This window comes from Phalangium opilio, unplaced genomic scaffold, assembly GCF_054372755.1.
Source record: "Phalangium opilio isolate 3A_F unplaced genomic scaffold, DU_Popi_V2 ptg000217l_1, whole genome shotgun sequence".
In the NCBI taxonomy this organism is placed as follows: domain Eukaryota; kingdom Metazoa; phylum Arthropoda; class Arachnida; order Opiliones; family Phalangiidae; genus Phalangium; species Phalangium opilio.
The window spans coordinates 6,025,010-6,041,155 of record NW_028324218.1 but is presented as its reverse complement, the minus strand read 5'-3'; the positions used below and the strand labels follow the sequence as shown (position 1 = coordinate 6,041,155).

At 35.5% G+C, this 16,146-nt stretch overlaps 1 protein-coding gene and 1 long non-coding RNA gene across 2 annotated transcripts; one reads left to right on the top strand and one right to left on the bottom strand.

Moving 5' to 3' along the window:
• Nucleotides 1-39: 39 nt before the first annotated feature.
• Nucleotides 40-3,279, bottom strand: LOC149615919 (uncharacterized). The gene has a single exon (XM_089857343.1). The coding sequence runs from the start codon at nt 3,253-3,255 to the stop codon at nt 187-189; it is 3,069 nt and encodes a 1,022-aa protein (XP_089713469.1). The 5' UTR covers nt 3,256-3,279; the 3' UTR covers nt 40-186.
• Nucleotides 3,280-8,572: 5,293 nt separating this feature from the next.
• On the top strand, nt 8,573-15,528 carry LOC149615918 (uncharacterized). The gene is made up of 4 exons (XR_016376068.1): nt 8,573-8,711; nt 8,787-8,916; nt 9,026-11,780; nt 15,477-15,528. It is a non-coding gene; the product is annotated as an uncharacterized LOC149615918 (long non-coding RNA).
• The last annotated feature ends 618 nt before the right edge of the window (nt 15,529-16,146 follow it).

Sequence of the window (16,146 nt, the reverse complement as noted above, 5' to 3'; positions counted from 1 at the left end):
CTTGTATTTTAATGGCAAGTTTACATTTTATTCTCTACATATTTGAACATCTCTCAAACAATTAACGAGGTTTTAATTAATTAAGAGACCAAAATTTATCGCGGGTAATAATTAAGAATTTATTGTAAATTAAAACGGAACGGGCTTTTATAAAAACAATCAACTTATATTAACGAACTTAATTAATTAACTTATATTAAGAGGAGGGAAATCATCATTGTAGACTTCTTCCGCGATTTCTTCATAGTTTTGTTTTGGGAAGCAAGCCATCATTTTTTCTATGACGTTATCAATAAGGGGAGTTTTTGATTGGACCTCAACCCTAGCTCTGCACATTGGACATTCCCATTTGGTCATTTTCCAAAGTTCAAGACACCCTTCGCAGAATGTATGAGAACATTGCAAAGTTACGGCGTTTTTCATGGTATCTGAACATATAGAGCAACTTAACTCGGCTTCCATTAGTTCCCTAATGATGTCATGATAGTGACGTAACTTATATCGTTTAATTTTCTCGTTAAATTTAGAGGATTTCTCTACATCTTCTTTAACATTATTCATGCCGGATAAAATCGGTGCCATCCAATTCAAACTTTGTCTGAACGTGTACATGTTTGCTGCTTCAATTTGATTGTTGAAGGTTAGGATCCAAGTTTCTAAGTTACTTTTAACTTTATCCAACTGCGCCTGCGCTATCGTGTTCCGCAAATTGATCCCTTCAAGGTCATCTTTAAGGCTGTTAGTCTCGATTTCCTTCGATTTTAATTCCTTATCCAGCGTTTCGACTTCATCTTGTTTGATTTGTGAAACGGTTATGTACGTTTTGAGTTGATCATTCAAGTTTTCAATTTCGGTTTCTTGAACTTTGACCTGTTCACGTAATGATTCGAATTCATCCATAAATTCATCCGATGTTTGAACTGATATATCTTGAACTTCACGTTCTAGTTGGCCTTGTAAATTTTCAACTTTCAATTTCAAGTTGACAATTTCAGTTTGAAGTTCAATTTTCTCGTGTTTCAATTTTTGTTTGTCGGATTTCAAGGTTTCTAGTAATTTTTTACCTTCCGTTTTCAAGAGATTTACTTTATTTTCCAGTGTCTTGTTTTCATTTTCGTAAACTTGGATTTTAGTTTCAAATTCCGCGTTTTGAGTTTGGACCAATTTCAAATTTACATCCACTTTTTGTAGAAGTTCAAGTTGACTCTCGAGTTCCGATATTTTTTCTGACATGCTTTGTAGCTTGGCGTAATCCTCGGAATTTTCTATTTTATCTTGTAGCGTCTTAATTTGATTTTGAAGTTGCGAAATTTCTTCCATATTTAGTTCAAGTTTCGTTTCAATCTTCAATTTTTCCTCTTGCAATTTCTTGAAGTTATTTTCGAGTTCCACTTTGTCCTCTTTCGCCATTTCTAATCGAAGTGACAACTTTTGATTATCGTTCCTTAATTGTTGATTGATTTTCTCGACGTCTGCTTTCGATTTCTGATCTTTCAATGTTTTATTTTCGGATTTGATTTTCTCAATAGTTTTGTTTAATTTGGCCTTTTCATCAGTTAATGATTTTATTTGATTTTGAAATTTGCAAGTTTCGTTATCTCGAACTTCGGCCATTCGTTGGATTTGTTTATTTAAACGTTTAATTTCTTTAGTCTGCTTGGGTAGAAATTCACCCATGTCTTCATTGGCCTTTCTTAGCTCATGGTTTTCAGAAGTTAAAACGCGTATTTCGTTCTTGTAAGATTCGACAGATACATGACGGAAAGCTGACATCATTTCTTCATTAAGGTGTGATATTTTGTCTTCGAGTTCTCGTTTCTCGTCTTGCGCCAAACCTTTCTCTTCTTCTAATATCTGCGCTTGTTTCTTTAATTCTTTGGTTAATCGTAAATTTTCCATTTTTAGCTTTTCCAACTCCTTTTTTAAGTTTTCTGCTGTTTGCGGCAAAAGTAGGTCTATGCTTCTTTCAGTGCCGGCTGGCAGGCTGGTTTCTTCTGCGTTAGTCGTCTTTAGTATATTTATTTCTTCACGTAAACTCTTATTTTCTTTCACCAAGTTTTCGTTTTCGCTTTTAGTAACTTGCAATTTACCATTAATTGATTTTATTTCCTTATTTTTCTGAATTATTTGAGCTTCAAATTTTCTTAACGAACTAACTTCGGCTTTCAATTTTTCGTTATCTTTAACCGCAACCGATGCCATCATTCTCATAAAGGCCGCTTTATTACCCCTGATGGTTTCGTCCTGCAGTCTCTGGAATGTTTTGAGCACCTCATTGCGCAACATGAGATTATCTTGTGAAACGGCAGTGTGTATATTTTTTTCCTTAATATTTTTATTAAGTTTCTCTTCTTTTTCTAACGACATTTTTAGTTTCTCATTTTCCAATTTTAAACTTTCCGTTTCGTCGTCCGGTATATGACAAGCTGTTTCATCTGCTGTTTTAACAACTTCTACGCATAAAGATCCCAGTAATTTGTAGTCGATGTTTTTTTCCAATAAACTTTCGAGATGTGCAACGGATCTTTGAAGGCTCTCATTTCCAGCAAGCAACATAAGATTCCATTTTTCGAGTCGAGAATTGTTTCTTTCTAGTATTTCAGTATGCGAATCTTCATCGTCTGAAGTCGAGGACTTTCCCGCCTTCTCTTTCAATTTATCGTTATCCGCTTCGTACGAATGTAGTTTCCGTTCGAGCGCCATCTTGTCGTTGTTTAGTTTTTCTATTTGTGTCTTCAATCGCATATCTTCTTGCAACTTTTTAAGTAATTCTGAGCTACTACCATTTGATTCCTGTTTCATTTTTTGAACGTGTTCCCTTAACTGTACGTTTTCCGTTTTCATTTGATGTAGTTCATCTTCAAGCAATTTTTTGTTTTCGGTCAGGTCTACGTTTTCGATCTCTAATTTTGAAATATCCGTTTCCAGTTCTTTAAGTCGTTCCTTTCCATAATTGGAGGTTGAGTTTGGGGTCTTCTTCAAGTCCGATTTCAGTTCCTTTATAGTGTCCTTTAACGTCATGATCTCCAGTTCTTTGTCTTCACATGTCTTTTGTTTCTCAAGATCCATTTTCTTGTAAAATTCTACTTTAAATTTTAGTTCCTCAATCAATTCTCTATGATGAGCTATTTCGCACTGCATTAGAAATCCTAGCTCTGAAAGGCATTGGTTTTGAATCTCCTCGATTAATTGATTTCGACTTGCCACTTCTTCAGAAACTGCATCTGAATCCGAACTCGACGTATCATCATCCATTTTCGACAGTTTGTTTTACCACGTTTAACTAAATTGTAATATAACAGGTTAAACTTGAATTTAATATTTTAATTAGGGTATAATCAGGTATGTTCCATAAGTATGACAGACTAACGGAGAGCTAGTTCGAGGGGGAATGACGCGAGAATTGACTACACTCGGTTTTGCAGTCCATCTCAGTGGTGGGCCAAACGCGAATGTCTCTCGCGGTGTGAAGGATTTTTCGTCCCTCTAAAATCACTCCTTCGCGAAATATGAGTGAAACATTTTTGCACCACGTGCTGCTGCTCGCGGATTGAGAATTTCAAAAACAAAGATTTACATTACTCCATTCTCGAGAAAGAGTGATTGTTCTAAAGAGCGAATCAGTTCACTCCCTAGTACCTCCTTCACTCACCGCGAAGGACTTTCCCTCGCCACTAAGTCCCTCGCAAGGAAGCCTTTTCGCGTTTGCATGTTTGAAAATGGTTCTTCGAATTAGAGTGAATTTTTCGTGAGGGAGTAAAGTCCCTCGCGAAGGAGATTCTTATGTTATGGAATCCATCTATACCTATTTAGTCCGTACTAAGCCTTTGACAGCGGCTCACAAGGCGTCGCTTTATCTCGAATCTATGACCTACCTCATTCACTTCATGACAAGCTCCAGTTTGTAACCAGTGACAAACTTATGGAACATATACTATGAACTTATGCTATAATGCATTATAATTATAATTTGAATGTATAATTACCTTAATACCTCTAGCTGCTTACGCTGACGTGCATCTGTTTTAAACTTCGTATCAATTTGACATTCCAGCTACAGTAGATAACACATTTTAAAGCTATGGCGATATGAAATAGATACGTGTTCGTACTTTAACCCTTTTAGATTGGGATAACTATAAATATAGTTCGACAGCGCTATCGAAATATGTTTAAATTATACCGAGCTGTCAACTTCCAATTCGTTCAAAGGTTATATTTACTTTTGTTTGTCTTTGTTTACTAATCTGATAAATTAGGCTTAGTAACTGTTTGAATGTTTATTTCAAATAAACGTGTAAAATCACGCGCAAAGAAAATTTTACTTTTTTTTAAAAATCATTTATTTTCACGTGCTCTGTTTTAACAAACGAGATTTGCAAAACTTTTAATAAGGGAAAATTAAATGGTCAGACAATCATTTTTTTAATTGATTTACATTGATAAAATAACACCAGAATCATTAATAAAACTTAGGCCTACCAAAAACTTAAAACGTTTCAGTTAATTTTACATAAATATTTTAAATATAAAGTTGACATTCTATTGTAACTCTATTTTTATAAACGGGTCCTATGAATTGCTCTTCGTGTACAGAAATTTGATGTTTTACGTGACTAAATTTCTACTTTAACTATAACGATATTAGCAAGACCACCTGTTTGACCTGCTTTAAGCTTAACAAAATGGCGGTAACTCGATGGAACAGTTGGTGAAAAAACACTAGAGATCACGAAGGATGTGCACTGTAGCCTAATTCTGTCTTAGAACGTTCTGGGATCTTGGGTTCTTGCCAGAAACATTTAAAGGTAACTGTTGTTATCAGTTTTAAAATCGCAATTGCTGTTTTTCAAAGCCGTTTGCGGTACAACTGACAACACGAATGTGAAATAACTAACAGCGCCGAAAAAAACACTGCTCACAAAACTTTTATCTATTGTAACACATCCTAAGAAACTGAAGTGTAGACTTCCAGTTGCCACTTTTTGCTTGACATAATTACGCATTCTTTCATGTTGCATTGGGTAATTATTTTCCGGCAATTGAACTTGATTAGCCGCTGTAATTAAACCTTGTTTCGTGTCACACATTAGTGAAAGCGCCATCATTAATATTACAGTCGAAAACAATGTAAAAATGGTTACTAAAATTTCGCTCAATCTGGCAAAGTTGGACAAGTTTTGCGTTTCTTTAAAAATAATTGTAAAGTTCAAGCAAAAATTCGCTACCCATTCACAGAGCCAGACAAAAACTATGAGACTTATTTGAGAGTTTAATTCTTTAACCTTAAACATGATAAGAGTGTGTTGTATCAAAAATTCGTCATATTTTTCCATCATATTACGACTTAATTGGCTAACCCTCAATCTCAATCCGTTTGCAGTAAACGCAACAGCAATTTGTATTAGACACTTTGTTGATAACAGAAATAAAAACAGTAGCTCGTCAAAAATAAGTAATGCGTAGTTAATTAACTTTTGCTCTTTGCTAATATCAAGGAATGCGTAACGTGCAATTATTTCATGGTAATCTATTTGCAAAAACTCAATTACGGTGGTAACAATACATACTCCAATTAACAATATCACGATAACGACGGAAATTGTTAGTTCATTTGTATGTCCAGACAATCCGTGAATTTGTAATGATTTGATGCAATTTGTAACGATGTTACGTCCAAAAATGTTTAGAGTTAGTGGTAATGCTGCGACGAAAATGTTTATTGGGTACAAAAGTTGGTATGCGAAGCCTATGTTTGATGATACAACTTGTGCTTCTGATAATGCGCTATAGATAGCTAAGCAGGCATACGCATTAACAATAATGCACTTCCAGATTAAACTCAACTTGATTTTGTAGTTTGAAGTCTTGAAATCACTCGCTATTCCACAAATACGCAAGTACGTTAGAATTACATTGAAGACTCGATTTTGTTTAACGTAAGTTGGTTCTGTTGATTGTACAACCTTCATTTTCAACGGCCAAGGCTTAACTACGCGTTGCTACGGTAACTTTATCGGATTCTTTAATGAAACTTTATTTTCTTAATGGAGAAACTGCATTAACTTTAACTTCCAATATCAACATTGTTCTTGTTGCGAAAAGCGTTTCATGATGTTATTGGCTTTCTCTGTGTAATCATTAATCGGTTGCGTGTACGCTTTCTTCAAACGTTCATATAAGCCTATAACGCTTTACAAAATACAAGGCTTAAATGGTTAAATTCATATTTATTGAACGCATTTGTAGTGTATGTTTTATCAGAAGTATATAATACTTCTCTTCGAGAGAAGTGTGGGGTAATTGTAACATGATTCTTCCCCAAAAACATCCCTTAACATTTATTATAGCAAGGTTACTAAACCGAATCGTGCACATTTTAAATAGTTCCCACATTAATTACTATATCTATTAGCGCTGCTTAACTATTTGCCAAGGCGCATGCATGCATGCGCTTGTACGTTTTTGTCCCACGTCAAGACAATCAAGGTTTGTGCCTGGTTGATTGCTGAATGGGGATTTAGTAAATACCAAACAGTTATAGAATTCACCTTAGCACGGTGCGATGTGATACCCATCTTAATTAAGTTTGATGAGCGGGAGAGCAAACAAATGGGAAGAATCATGTTACATAACTAAAGTATTAAGAGGATATAGAGTGTCATCCTTCTTCTATTATCCCTTTCTGGTTTTATTTAATGGTTTTCACAGACAACACATTGAAATATACGACTTGCATGTTTCCTTAACGCCCTCCATACTAACTTACTTTCAGATACATCGATTTTCCTTGGCCATTACAGTTTGCTAAGGCTTCACACATGCAGCCTTATCGACTTTTGCAAATATTCTTTTACCTTTCATTACATAGTAGAATTACAAGTACAGTTAGAGTTCAATTCACCTTGATCTTTATCTGACTTGGGCACCATTGATAGTACGAACATGAAGTACGAGACCGCACCCCCAAATATACTACACACAAAGCTCTTATCGATGGTAATGCAACCCAGAAACGTGAACTGCAAACTGCCAGTCTCTACTCTTCTCTTCACATAATTGTCCAATCTGTCTTGTCGCGATGATATTTGAAATTCCAATGGTATAGCTCGTTGGGAACAGAAAGTAACCAAATCCGATTTAGCTCTGCTCATAAGTGACAAGGTTATCGTCAGAACAGCGGTGCAAAGTAAGGGCCAGATGATGAATAAAGTAGCATTAATTTGTGATATTGTAGACGAGTGTTTACCGAAGTCTTTGAAAAATATCGTAAAATTGAGGCAAAAGTTGCCAACCCATTCACAAATCCATAGGCAGACCATTAAGTTAATATCCGCGTCAAAATCCTGGACAACCGACATTAATTCCGTGTGATCGTTAAGAAAATCTTCCATAGATGTTTGAAGTTTTGTTTTTAAACTTAGTACCTGTCTTTGTAAAGCATTGGCCACGAAAGCAATGTAAATTTGATATATCTGTTTAATTGTCATTATATTCAAATAAAACAATCTTGAGATTACCAAAAAGATGTGGTAGTTAAAGTTAACTAAGTTGGGTGGTATACCATAATATGATGAACTCATAAAAATAGCATCTTCAGTGCTAAGTTTCGCTACGAATATTACGCGAAGGACTAGAATGATACAATTTAGAACTAACATTAGTGTTACGAAACAGTTTAACACTTTTGAAAATTTAAAATTAGCGGAAATTCTTTCTGGGAATTTTAAACTTTTGATCAAGATGTTTTTACCGAACATGTTCATAGTTACGGGAACTGTAGCAACAAGGATTTGCATAATATATGAAATCTGATAGGCAAAACTGGTCTGATTGTTATTTGTTAAATACTGATTCGCGCAAAAGTAAACCGTATAAATTAGGTTAACGTTGACAAAAATGAAAATACCTGAAGCTCGCAGTTTGTGTTTATATCCGCCCGTTTTGAAATCCGTTGTTAAACCTAAAATATTCATACATTTGACCACCAGTGAAAATAACATATTTTTGCCGTGGATTGCGCAACATTTGGTTCAAAATTAGTTGTATAAATGTTCTATCTAAATTACTACGTCTAAAGTCTAAACGCCAGAAGAATTCGCACTGAGAGATACAATCTTCAACCTTTCAACGTATTTTCAAGGATAAATCGATTTTTGCCTACCACATGTGCTGTTTCTAATGAAATTATTCCTACCTGATAAGTCTGCCATAAATTAAGGCTGATGTTCTTTGGAAAATCGATTTTGAGTCAAAAATGTTCAATACTTCTAACTCCAGTTTGTTTGCCACAAGGGACACTGTTTTCGAGTTAAGATTGCATCCAGAGTATTTTACGAATGACCCCATAAATTTAATTAAGGGATCATCCCCAAAACACTCATCAAATCATAACTCGAAAACAGTGTCCCTAGTGGGAAACAAAACGGGGATATAAGTATAGAACATTTTCGACTCAAAATTGATTTCCCAAAGAACAACATAGCCCTTTATATATGTCAGACTTATCAGAAACACCCTATACATGCATATATAAATATTTAATAATTTATTTTGCCTAGGCTGACAGCAACATTTCCTGGCGCCGGTACTTAATTTAGTTCAATCGTGCTTCATTCAATACTGCTTGCACGCACATTGTATTTAATTACGTCAGGCCATTATAAACAGAACGATCGAAATATCGACTCGAAAAATCTTTATCTCTGCAAGTACAATGCATCAATGCATTTTCAATTCAAAATTCAAATGCATGTGTTCTAATTCCCATATTATTTACGATACAGGCGAATTACGCGTACATTTAGAGTTAAGTTCACATATTTGATTGTTTTCCACGAAACTCTGGTCAGTGGTGACGCAACACAAGAAACTAAAAGACGCGATTTTCTTAAACATGAACAGGTGTTGTTGATGGTACTGTATTCATTTTCAACGGCCAAGGCTTAGCCGCCCACGTTGTTGTTAGGCTATTTTTATTTAATGGTTTTCACAGACAACACATAACTTACTAACTTACTTTCAGATACATCGATTTTCCTTTGCCATTACAGTATGCTAAGGCTAGACACATGCAGCCCTTATCGACTTTTGCAAATATTCTTTTACCTTTCATTACATAGTACAGTTACAAGTACAGTTAGAGTTGAATTCACCTTGATCTTTATATGACTTGGGCACCATTGATAGTACGAACATGGAGTACGAGACAGCACCACCGAAAATACTACACACGAAACTCAAATCGATGGTAACGCAACCCAGAAACGTAAACTGTAAACTACCAGTCTCTACACGTCGCTTCAGATAATTGTCAAATCTGTCGTGTCGCGCTGAATATTGATAGTCCAATGGTATAGCTCGTTGGGAACAGAAGATAACCAAATCCGATTTAGCTCTGCTCATAAGTGACAAGGTTATCGTCAGAACAGCGGTGCAAAGTAAGGGCCAGATGATGAAGAAAGTATCATTAATTTGTGATATTGTAGACGAGTGTTTACCGAAGTCTTTGAAAAGTATCGTAAAATTGAGGCAAAAGTTGCCAACCCATTCACAAATCCATAGGCAGACCATTAAGTTAATATCGGCGTCAAAATCCTGGACAACCGATATTAATTCAGCGTGGTCATTAAGGAAATGTTCCATCGATGTTTCAAGTTTTTTTTTTAAACTTAGTACCTGTCTTTGTAAAGCATTGGCCACCAAAGCAATGTAAATTTGATATATCTGTTTAATTGTCATTATATTCAAATAATATACGTTTGAGATTACCAAAAAGATGCGGCAGTTGAAGTTAATTAACTTTTGTGGTATACCATAATATGATGAACTAATAAAAATAGCATCTTCAGTGCTTAGTTTCGCTATTTCTATTGTGCGAAGAACAGGCATGATACAATTTAGAAATAACATTAATGTTACGAAACAGTTCAACACTTTCGAAAATGTAAAATTTGCGGAAATTCTTTCTGGGAATTTTAAACTTTTCATCAATATGTTTTTACCGAACATGTTCATAGTTACGGGAACTGTAGCAACGAGGATTTGCGTAATATCTGAAATCTGATAGGCAAAACCCGTGTCTTCGATAATTGTGAAATGCTGATTGGCGCAAAAGTAAACCGTATAAATTAAAAACACGTTGAAAAAAATGAAATTACCCGTAGCTTGCAGTTTTTGTTTATAACCGCACGTTTTGAAATTAGTTGTTAAACCTAAAATATTCATACAGTTGATCACAAGTGAAAATAACATATTTTGCCTTGGATTCCGCGACATTCCGTTTAACATTTGGTTCAAAATTAGTTGTATAAATGTTCTGTCTAAATTACTACGTCTAATCGTCAAAAGAATTCGCACTGAGAGAGATAGTCTTCAACCTTTTAATGTTTTTCAAGGATGTATCGATTTTTGCCTACTACATACGCTGTTTCTAATGAAATTATTCCTACCTGATAAGTCTGCCATAAATTTAGGGGCATGTTCTTCAGGCGATTTTGAGTACTGTTATCTCCATTTTGTTTGCCCTAAGGGAGTAACGGACACTGTTTTTGAATTATGATTTTGATTAGTGTTTTAGGGATGACCCCGTAATTAAATTAGAGATCATTTCTAACTTAAATTTAAGGGGTGATACGTAAAATACTCCCATCTCTTGTTAAATCTAATTTTCGCCTCAATCATCACTGCCATTCATGACTAGAATAATCTACCATATAATTTAGTTCAAATTCAAAATCGTCATACGTTTCGTCAGAAGAAGGATAAGGGACTAGAAGTATTGAGTTAACCAAATTCTTCACTTGGCGAAAGTGAATATTCTTGATAACACACCAACGGTTGGCCCTCTAGTAGCGGTTTCTGAATTTTCCCTCCAAAACGTGAGACGCTCGTGGGCGGCGGTAGACGGCCGAACCAGATTCAAGCAGCCGCGTCCGTGTTCCGCGGCTTTAGGTTGAGGGGAAGGGGTGGGAAATTGTTTTGGAACTTGACCAGTTTTTTTCTCTCTAGTGTAGGCGCAATGGAAGCGGCATAAAATCCTCAAATTTGTTCACTAGTGCCAGGATCTATTACATATGCTACAGCACTTCATTTCTAGTCTCATCCTACTTCTGGTTTCGTCAAAAACTTTCATTCCTTTATAGCAATTTAACTTCTTAATTTTTTTTTTATCTCCCACTCCCCCCCCCCTTTTGCATCCTTGAATACATGTTTTTAAATTCATGATTTTATTCTATTTGCATAGAAGCCTACAAATAAAAGGCTTAGCGAATACAGTGGCCCGGACGGCAATGTCATAAAAATAACATTATCGAATTTCGACTCAAAATCGCTCAAAGAAACCCCCTCCACCCCGCCTTAGTGCATGACAGACTTATCAGAAACATCGTGTGCATATACATATTTTGTAAATATATGGTATGAATGTTTATTTTGCCTAGACTGAGAAAAACATGTCCTGGCGCTGCCGTTCTTAATTAAGTTCGATCGTGTTTCATTAAATGCTGCTTGCACGCACATTGCATTCAATTATGTTAGGCAGTTATGAAACGAGCGATCGAAATATCGACTCGAAAAACTTTTATCTCTGCAAGTACATTTTCAATTCAAAATTATAACGCATGTGTTCTAACTTCTAACTCCCATATTATTTACGATACAGGCGAATTACACCTTAATGTAGAGTTAAGTTCACATATTTGATTGTTTTCCACGAAACTCTTTTCAATGGTAACGTAACACAAGAAACTTAATGACGCGATTTTCTTGAACATGAACAGGTGTTGTTGATGGTACATTATTGACTTTCAACGGCCAAGGCTTGGGCCACCCACGTGTTGCTAGGCTAATTTTATTAGGTTCTTATAGTTAAAGTGTTCCAATTCAATCATCAGTTTAAATTTAAAAATGAATTTCTCCTTTACGATTGTTTTTGTTTATCATTTTTTGTACTTTTCACGGTCCTCTAATGTTTCCACGTTAGCTTAGCATTGTTCAATAAACAATATGTGAGTTTTCCATATACTTTTCAAGATTAAAGTTTCATAAACGTTTTATTCGCAAAACTCCATACAAAAATCAATGGTAAACTTTCATTTGCCAAGGCTTAACCGCTTGTTGCTATGCAAACTTCAACAGTGCTGGTAACAAGTTACATTGTGTAATCAATAGCCCTTCGCGTGTTCGCATTGAAACCATTTTCAACGTTGAATTTCCATTGATTGGACCACCATGAATTATTCTTTATTAACTATATGGTGTGTCAATATTATTTTGGTTAGTTACTTTTTCATTGACTGCCAAAAAATCATTTTTAATCGTATAAACATAGATATAGGTTCTGAATTTAGAGAAATCGTGCCTTTTTCATCACTACTGACTTTTGCAAGTTATACATTTTAAACAGAGGGATTTAAGTATCTATGAAAAACCTGTTTTGTGCAAGTTTAAATGTTAAATTTCACACTGTGTGTTCGAAATATTATCTACCTCTTTGCTATTTACAATACAGTACAATTACATGAACATGTAGAATTGAATTCAGACACTGAATCTTCATCGATCTTGGGCACCATTGACAGTACGAACATCAAATACGAGACCGCACCTCCAAATATACTGCAAACAAAGCTCTTGTCGATGGTAACGCAACCCAGAAACGTGAAATGCAAACTACCGGTCTCTACTCTTCGCTTCAGATAATTGTTTAATCTGTCTTGTCGGGCTGAATAATGGAAGTCCAATGATATAGCTCGTTGGGAACAAAAGATAACCAAATCCGATTTAGCTTGGCTCATAAGTGACAAGGTTACCGTAAGACCAGCGGTGCAAATTAAGGGCCAGATGATGAACAAAGTTGTATAAATTTGTGATGTTGTAGACGGATGTTTACCGAAGTCTTTCAATAATATCGTAAACATGAGGCAAAAGTTGACTACCCATTCGCAAATCCATAGGCAAACCATTATGTTAATATCCGCGTCAAAATCCTGAACAACCGTCATTAATTCCGTGTGATCGTTAAGAAAATCTTCCACCGATGTTTCAAGTTTTGTTTTTAAACTTTGTACCTGTCTTTGTAAAGCATTGGCCACAAAAGCTATGTAAATTTGATATATCTGTTCAATTGTCAGTAAGATCAAATAATAGACGCCTGAAATTACCAAAAAGACGTGGTAGTTGAAGTTAACTAACTTTGGTGGTATACCATAATATGATGAACTAATAAAAATAGCATCTTCAGGGATTAGTTTCGCTATTTCTATTGTGCGAAGAACAGGCATGATACAATTTAGAACTAACATTAATATTACGAAACAGTTCAACACTTTCGAAAATGTAAAATTAGCGGAAATTCTTTCTGGGAATTTTAAACTTTTGATCAATATGTTTTTACCGAACATGTTCATAGTTACGGGAACTGTAGCAACGAGGATTTGCGTAATATATGAAATCTGATAGGCAAAACCCGTTTCTTCGTTAAGTGTTAAATACTGATCCACGCAAAAGTAAACCGTATAAATTAGGTACACGTTGACGAAAATGAAAATACCCGAAGCTCGCAGTTTGTGTTTATAACCGCACGTTTCGAAGTTACTTGTTAAACCTAAAACATTCAAACATTTGACCACCAGTGAAAATAACATATTTTGCCGTGGATTCCGCGACATTTGGTTCAAAATTAGTTGTATAAATGTTCTGTCTAAATTTCTACGTCTAGACGTCGAAAGAATTCGCACTGAGAGAGATATAGTCTTCAACCTTTTAATGTTTTTCAAGGATGTATCGATTTTTGCCTACCACATGCGCTAGGCCTTTATCTAATGAAATTATTCCAACCTGATAAGTCTGCCATAAATTTAGGGGCATGTTCTTCAGGCGATTTTGAGTACTTCTATCTCCATTTCGTTTGCCCTAAGAGACACTGTTCCATATTGCCGTCCGGGCCACTGTTTTTGAGTTATGATTTGATTAGTGTTTTAGTGATGACCCACTTAATTAAATTAGAAATCATTTCTTAATTAAATTTAAGAGGTCACACGTAAAATACTCCATCTCTTGTTAAATCTAATTTTCGCCTCAATCATCACTGACATTCATGAATGGAATAATCTACCATATAATTTAGTTCAAATTCAAAATCGTCATACGTTTCGTCAGAAGTAGGATAAGGGACTAGAAGTATTGAGTTAACCAAATTCTTGATAACACACCAACGGTTGGCCCTCTGGTAGCGGTTTCTGAATTTTCGCTCCAAAACGTGAGACGCTTGCGGTGGTAGACGGCCGAACTAGATTCAAGCACCCGCGTCCGTGCTCCGCGGCTTTAGGATGAGGGGAAGGGGGGTAGGAAATATTTTTGGAACTCGACCAATTTGTTTCTCTCTGTAGTGTAGACGCGATGGAAGCGGCATAAAACCCTTAAATTTGTTCACTAGTGCCAGGATCTATTTCCAATGCTAGAGCTCTTTACTTCTAGTCCCTTATCTTACTTCTGGTTTCGTCAAAAACTTTTTTTATTAACTTCTTAATTTTTTTTTGATCTCCCCCCCTTTTTTGCATCCTTGAATACATGTTTTATAATTCATAATGTTTTTCCAAGGATGATCCTTGGTTTTCTATGCGAATATGTATACTTAAAGAAATAAATCTTAACTCGAAATAGTGGCCCGAACGGCAATGCCATAAAAATTACATTTTCATCGCTCACAGACCCCCCCCCCCCCACTTAATTCATTACATACTTATCAGAAACACCCTATATATGCATATACATGTTTCGTAAATATAGGCTATGAATGTTTATTTTGCCTAGGCTGCCAAAAACATATCCTGGCGCTGGTTCTTAATTTAGTTCGATCGTGCTTCATTAAATACCGCTTGCACGCACATTCTTTTCAATTACGTTAGGCCGTTATAAACAGAGCGATGCAAATATCGACTCGACAAATCTTTATGTCTGCAAGTACATTTTCAATTCAAAATTATAACGCATGTGTTCTAACTCCCATATTATTTACGATACAGGTAAATTACACCTTTATGTAGGGTTAAGTTCACATCAAGAAGTTATATCAGTATCTCAGAGAAGGGTATAAGATGTCTTTGTATTCGCGCGCCATAGTCCTGCAGTCCCCCTTTCAAAATACAAGGTGGGACGTAAAAGGAGGCGCCGGGCTATTTCGCCTCCTCTCCTCAGTCGGAAAATATGACTGTAATTTTCGTCACTCGCGTCGTCGCGCTGACGTGAGTTTTCAAGAACCAATGAGATGCAGGTTGTAATTTAGAGACGGGGATTGACTCCGGACCTACGTTTGACTGGAGATAAAGCTGGAAATCTGGCAAATTTATACCTTCTCTCTGAGATACTAGATATAACTTCTTGGTTCACATGTTATGAAACTCTTGTCAGTCATGGTAACGCAACACAAGAAACTAAATTCGAAACTAAGACTCGACTTTCTTTAATATAAGCAGGTGTTGTTGATGGTACAGTATTCATTTTCAACGGCCAAGGCTTAGACGCCCGCGTGTTGCTAGGCTAATTTTATTAGGTTTTTTTAGTTAAAGCATTCTAATAGTTACGAACTCTATTCAATCACTGGTTTACATTTAAAAATGAATTTCTCCCTGATGATTGTTTTTGTTTATCATGTTTTGTCCTTTTCACGGTCCTCTGATGTTTCCACGTTATAATAATAAACCGGCATTGTTCAATAAACAATATGCGAGTTTTCCATCTACTTATCAAGATTAAAGTTTCATAAACGTTTTACTCGCTAAACTCCATACAAAATCAATGGTAAACTGTTTCATTTGCCAAGGCTCAACCGCTTGTTGCTATGCAAACTTCAACAGTGTTTGTAGCAAGTCACCTTGTGTAATCAATAGCCCTTTGCGTGTTAGCAGTGAATACATTTTCAACGTTGTATTTCCATTGATTGTACCACGTGCTATTATTCATGAATTATTCTTTATTAACTATATGGTGTGTCAATATTATTTTGGCTAGTTTCTTTTACATTGACTGTAAAAAAATCATTTTTAGTCGTATAAACATAGATATAGGTTCTGAATTTAGAGAAATCGTGCCTTTTTCATCACTAATGATTTTCGCAAATTACTACATTTTAAACACGGAGTTAAG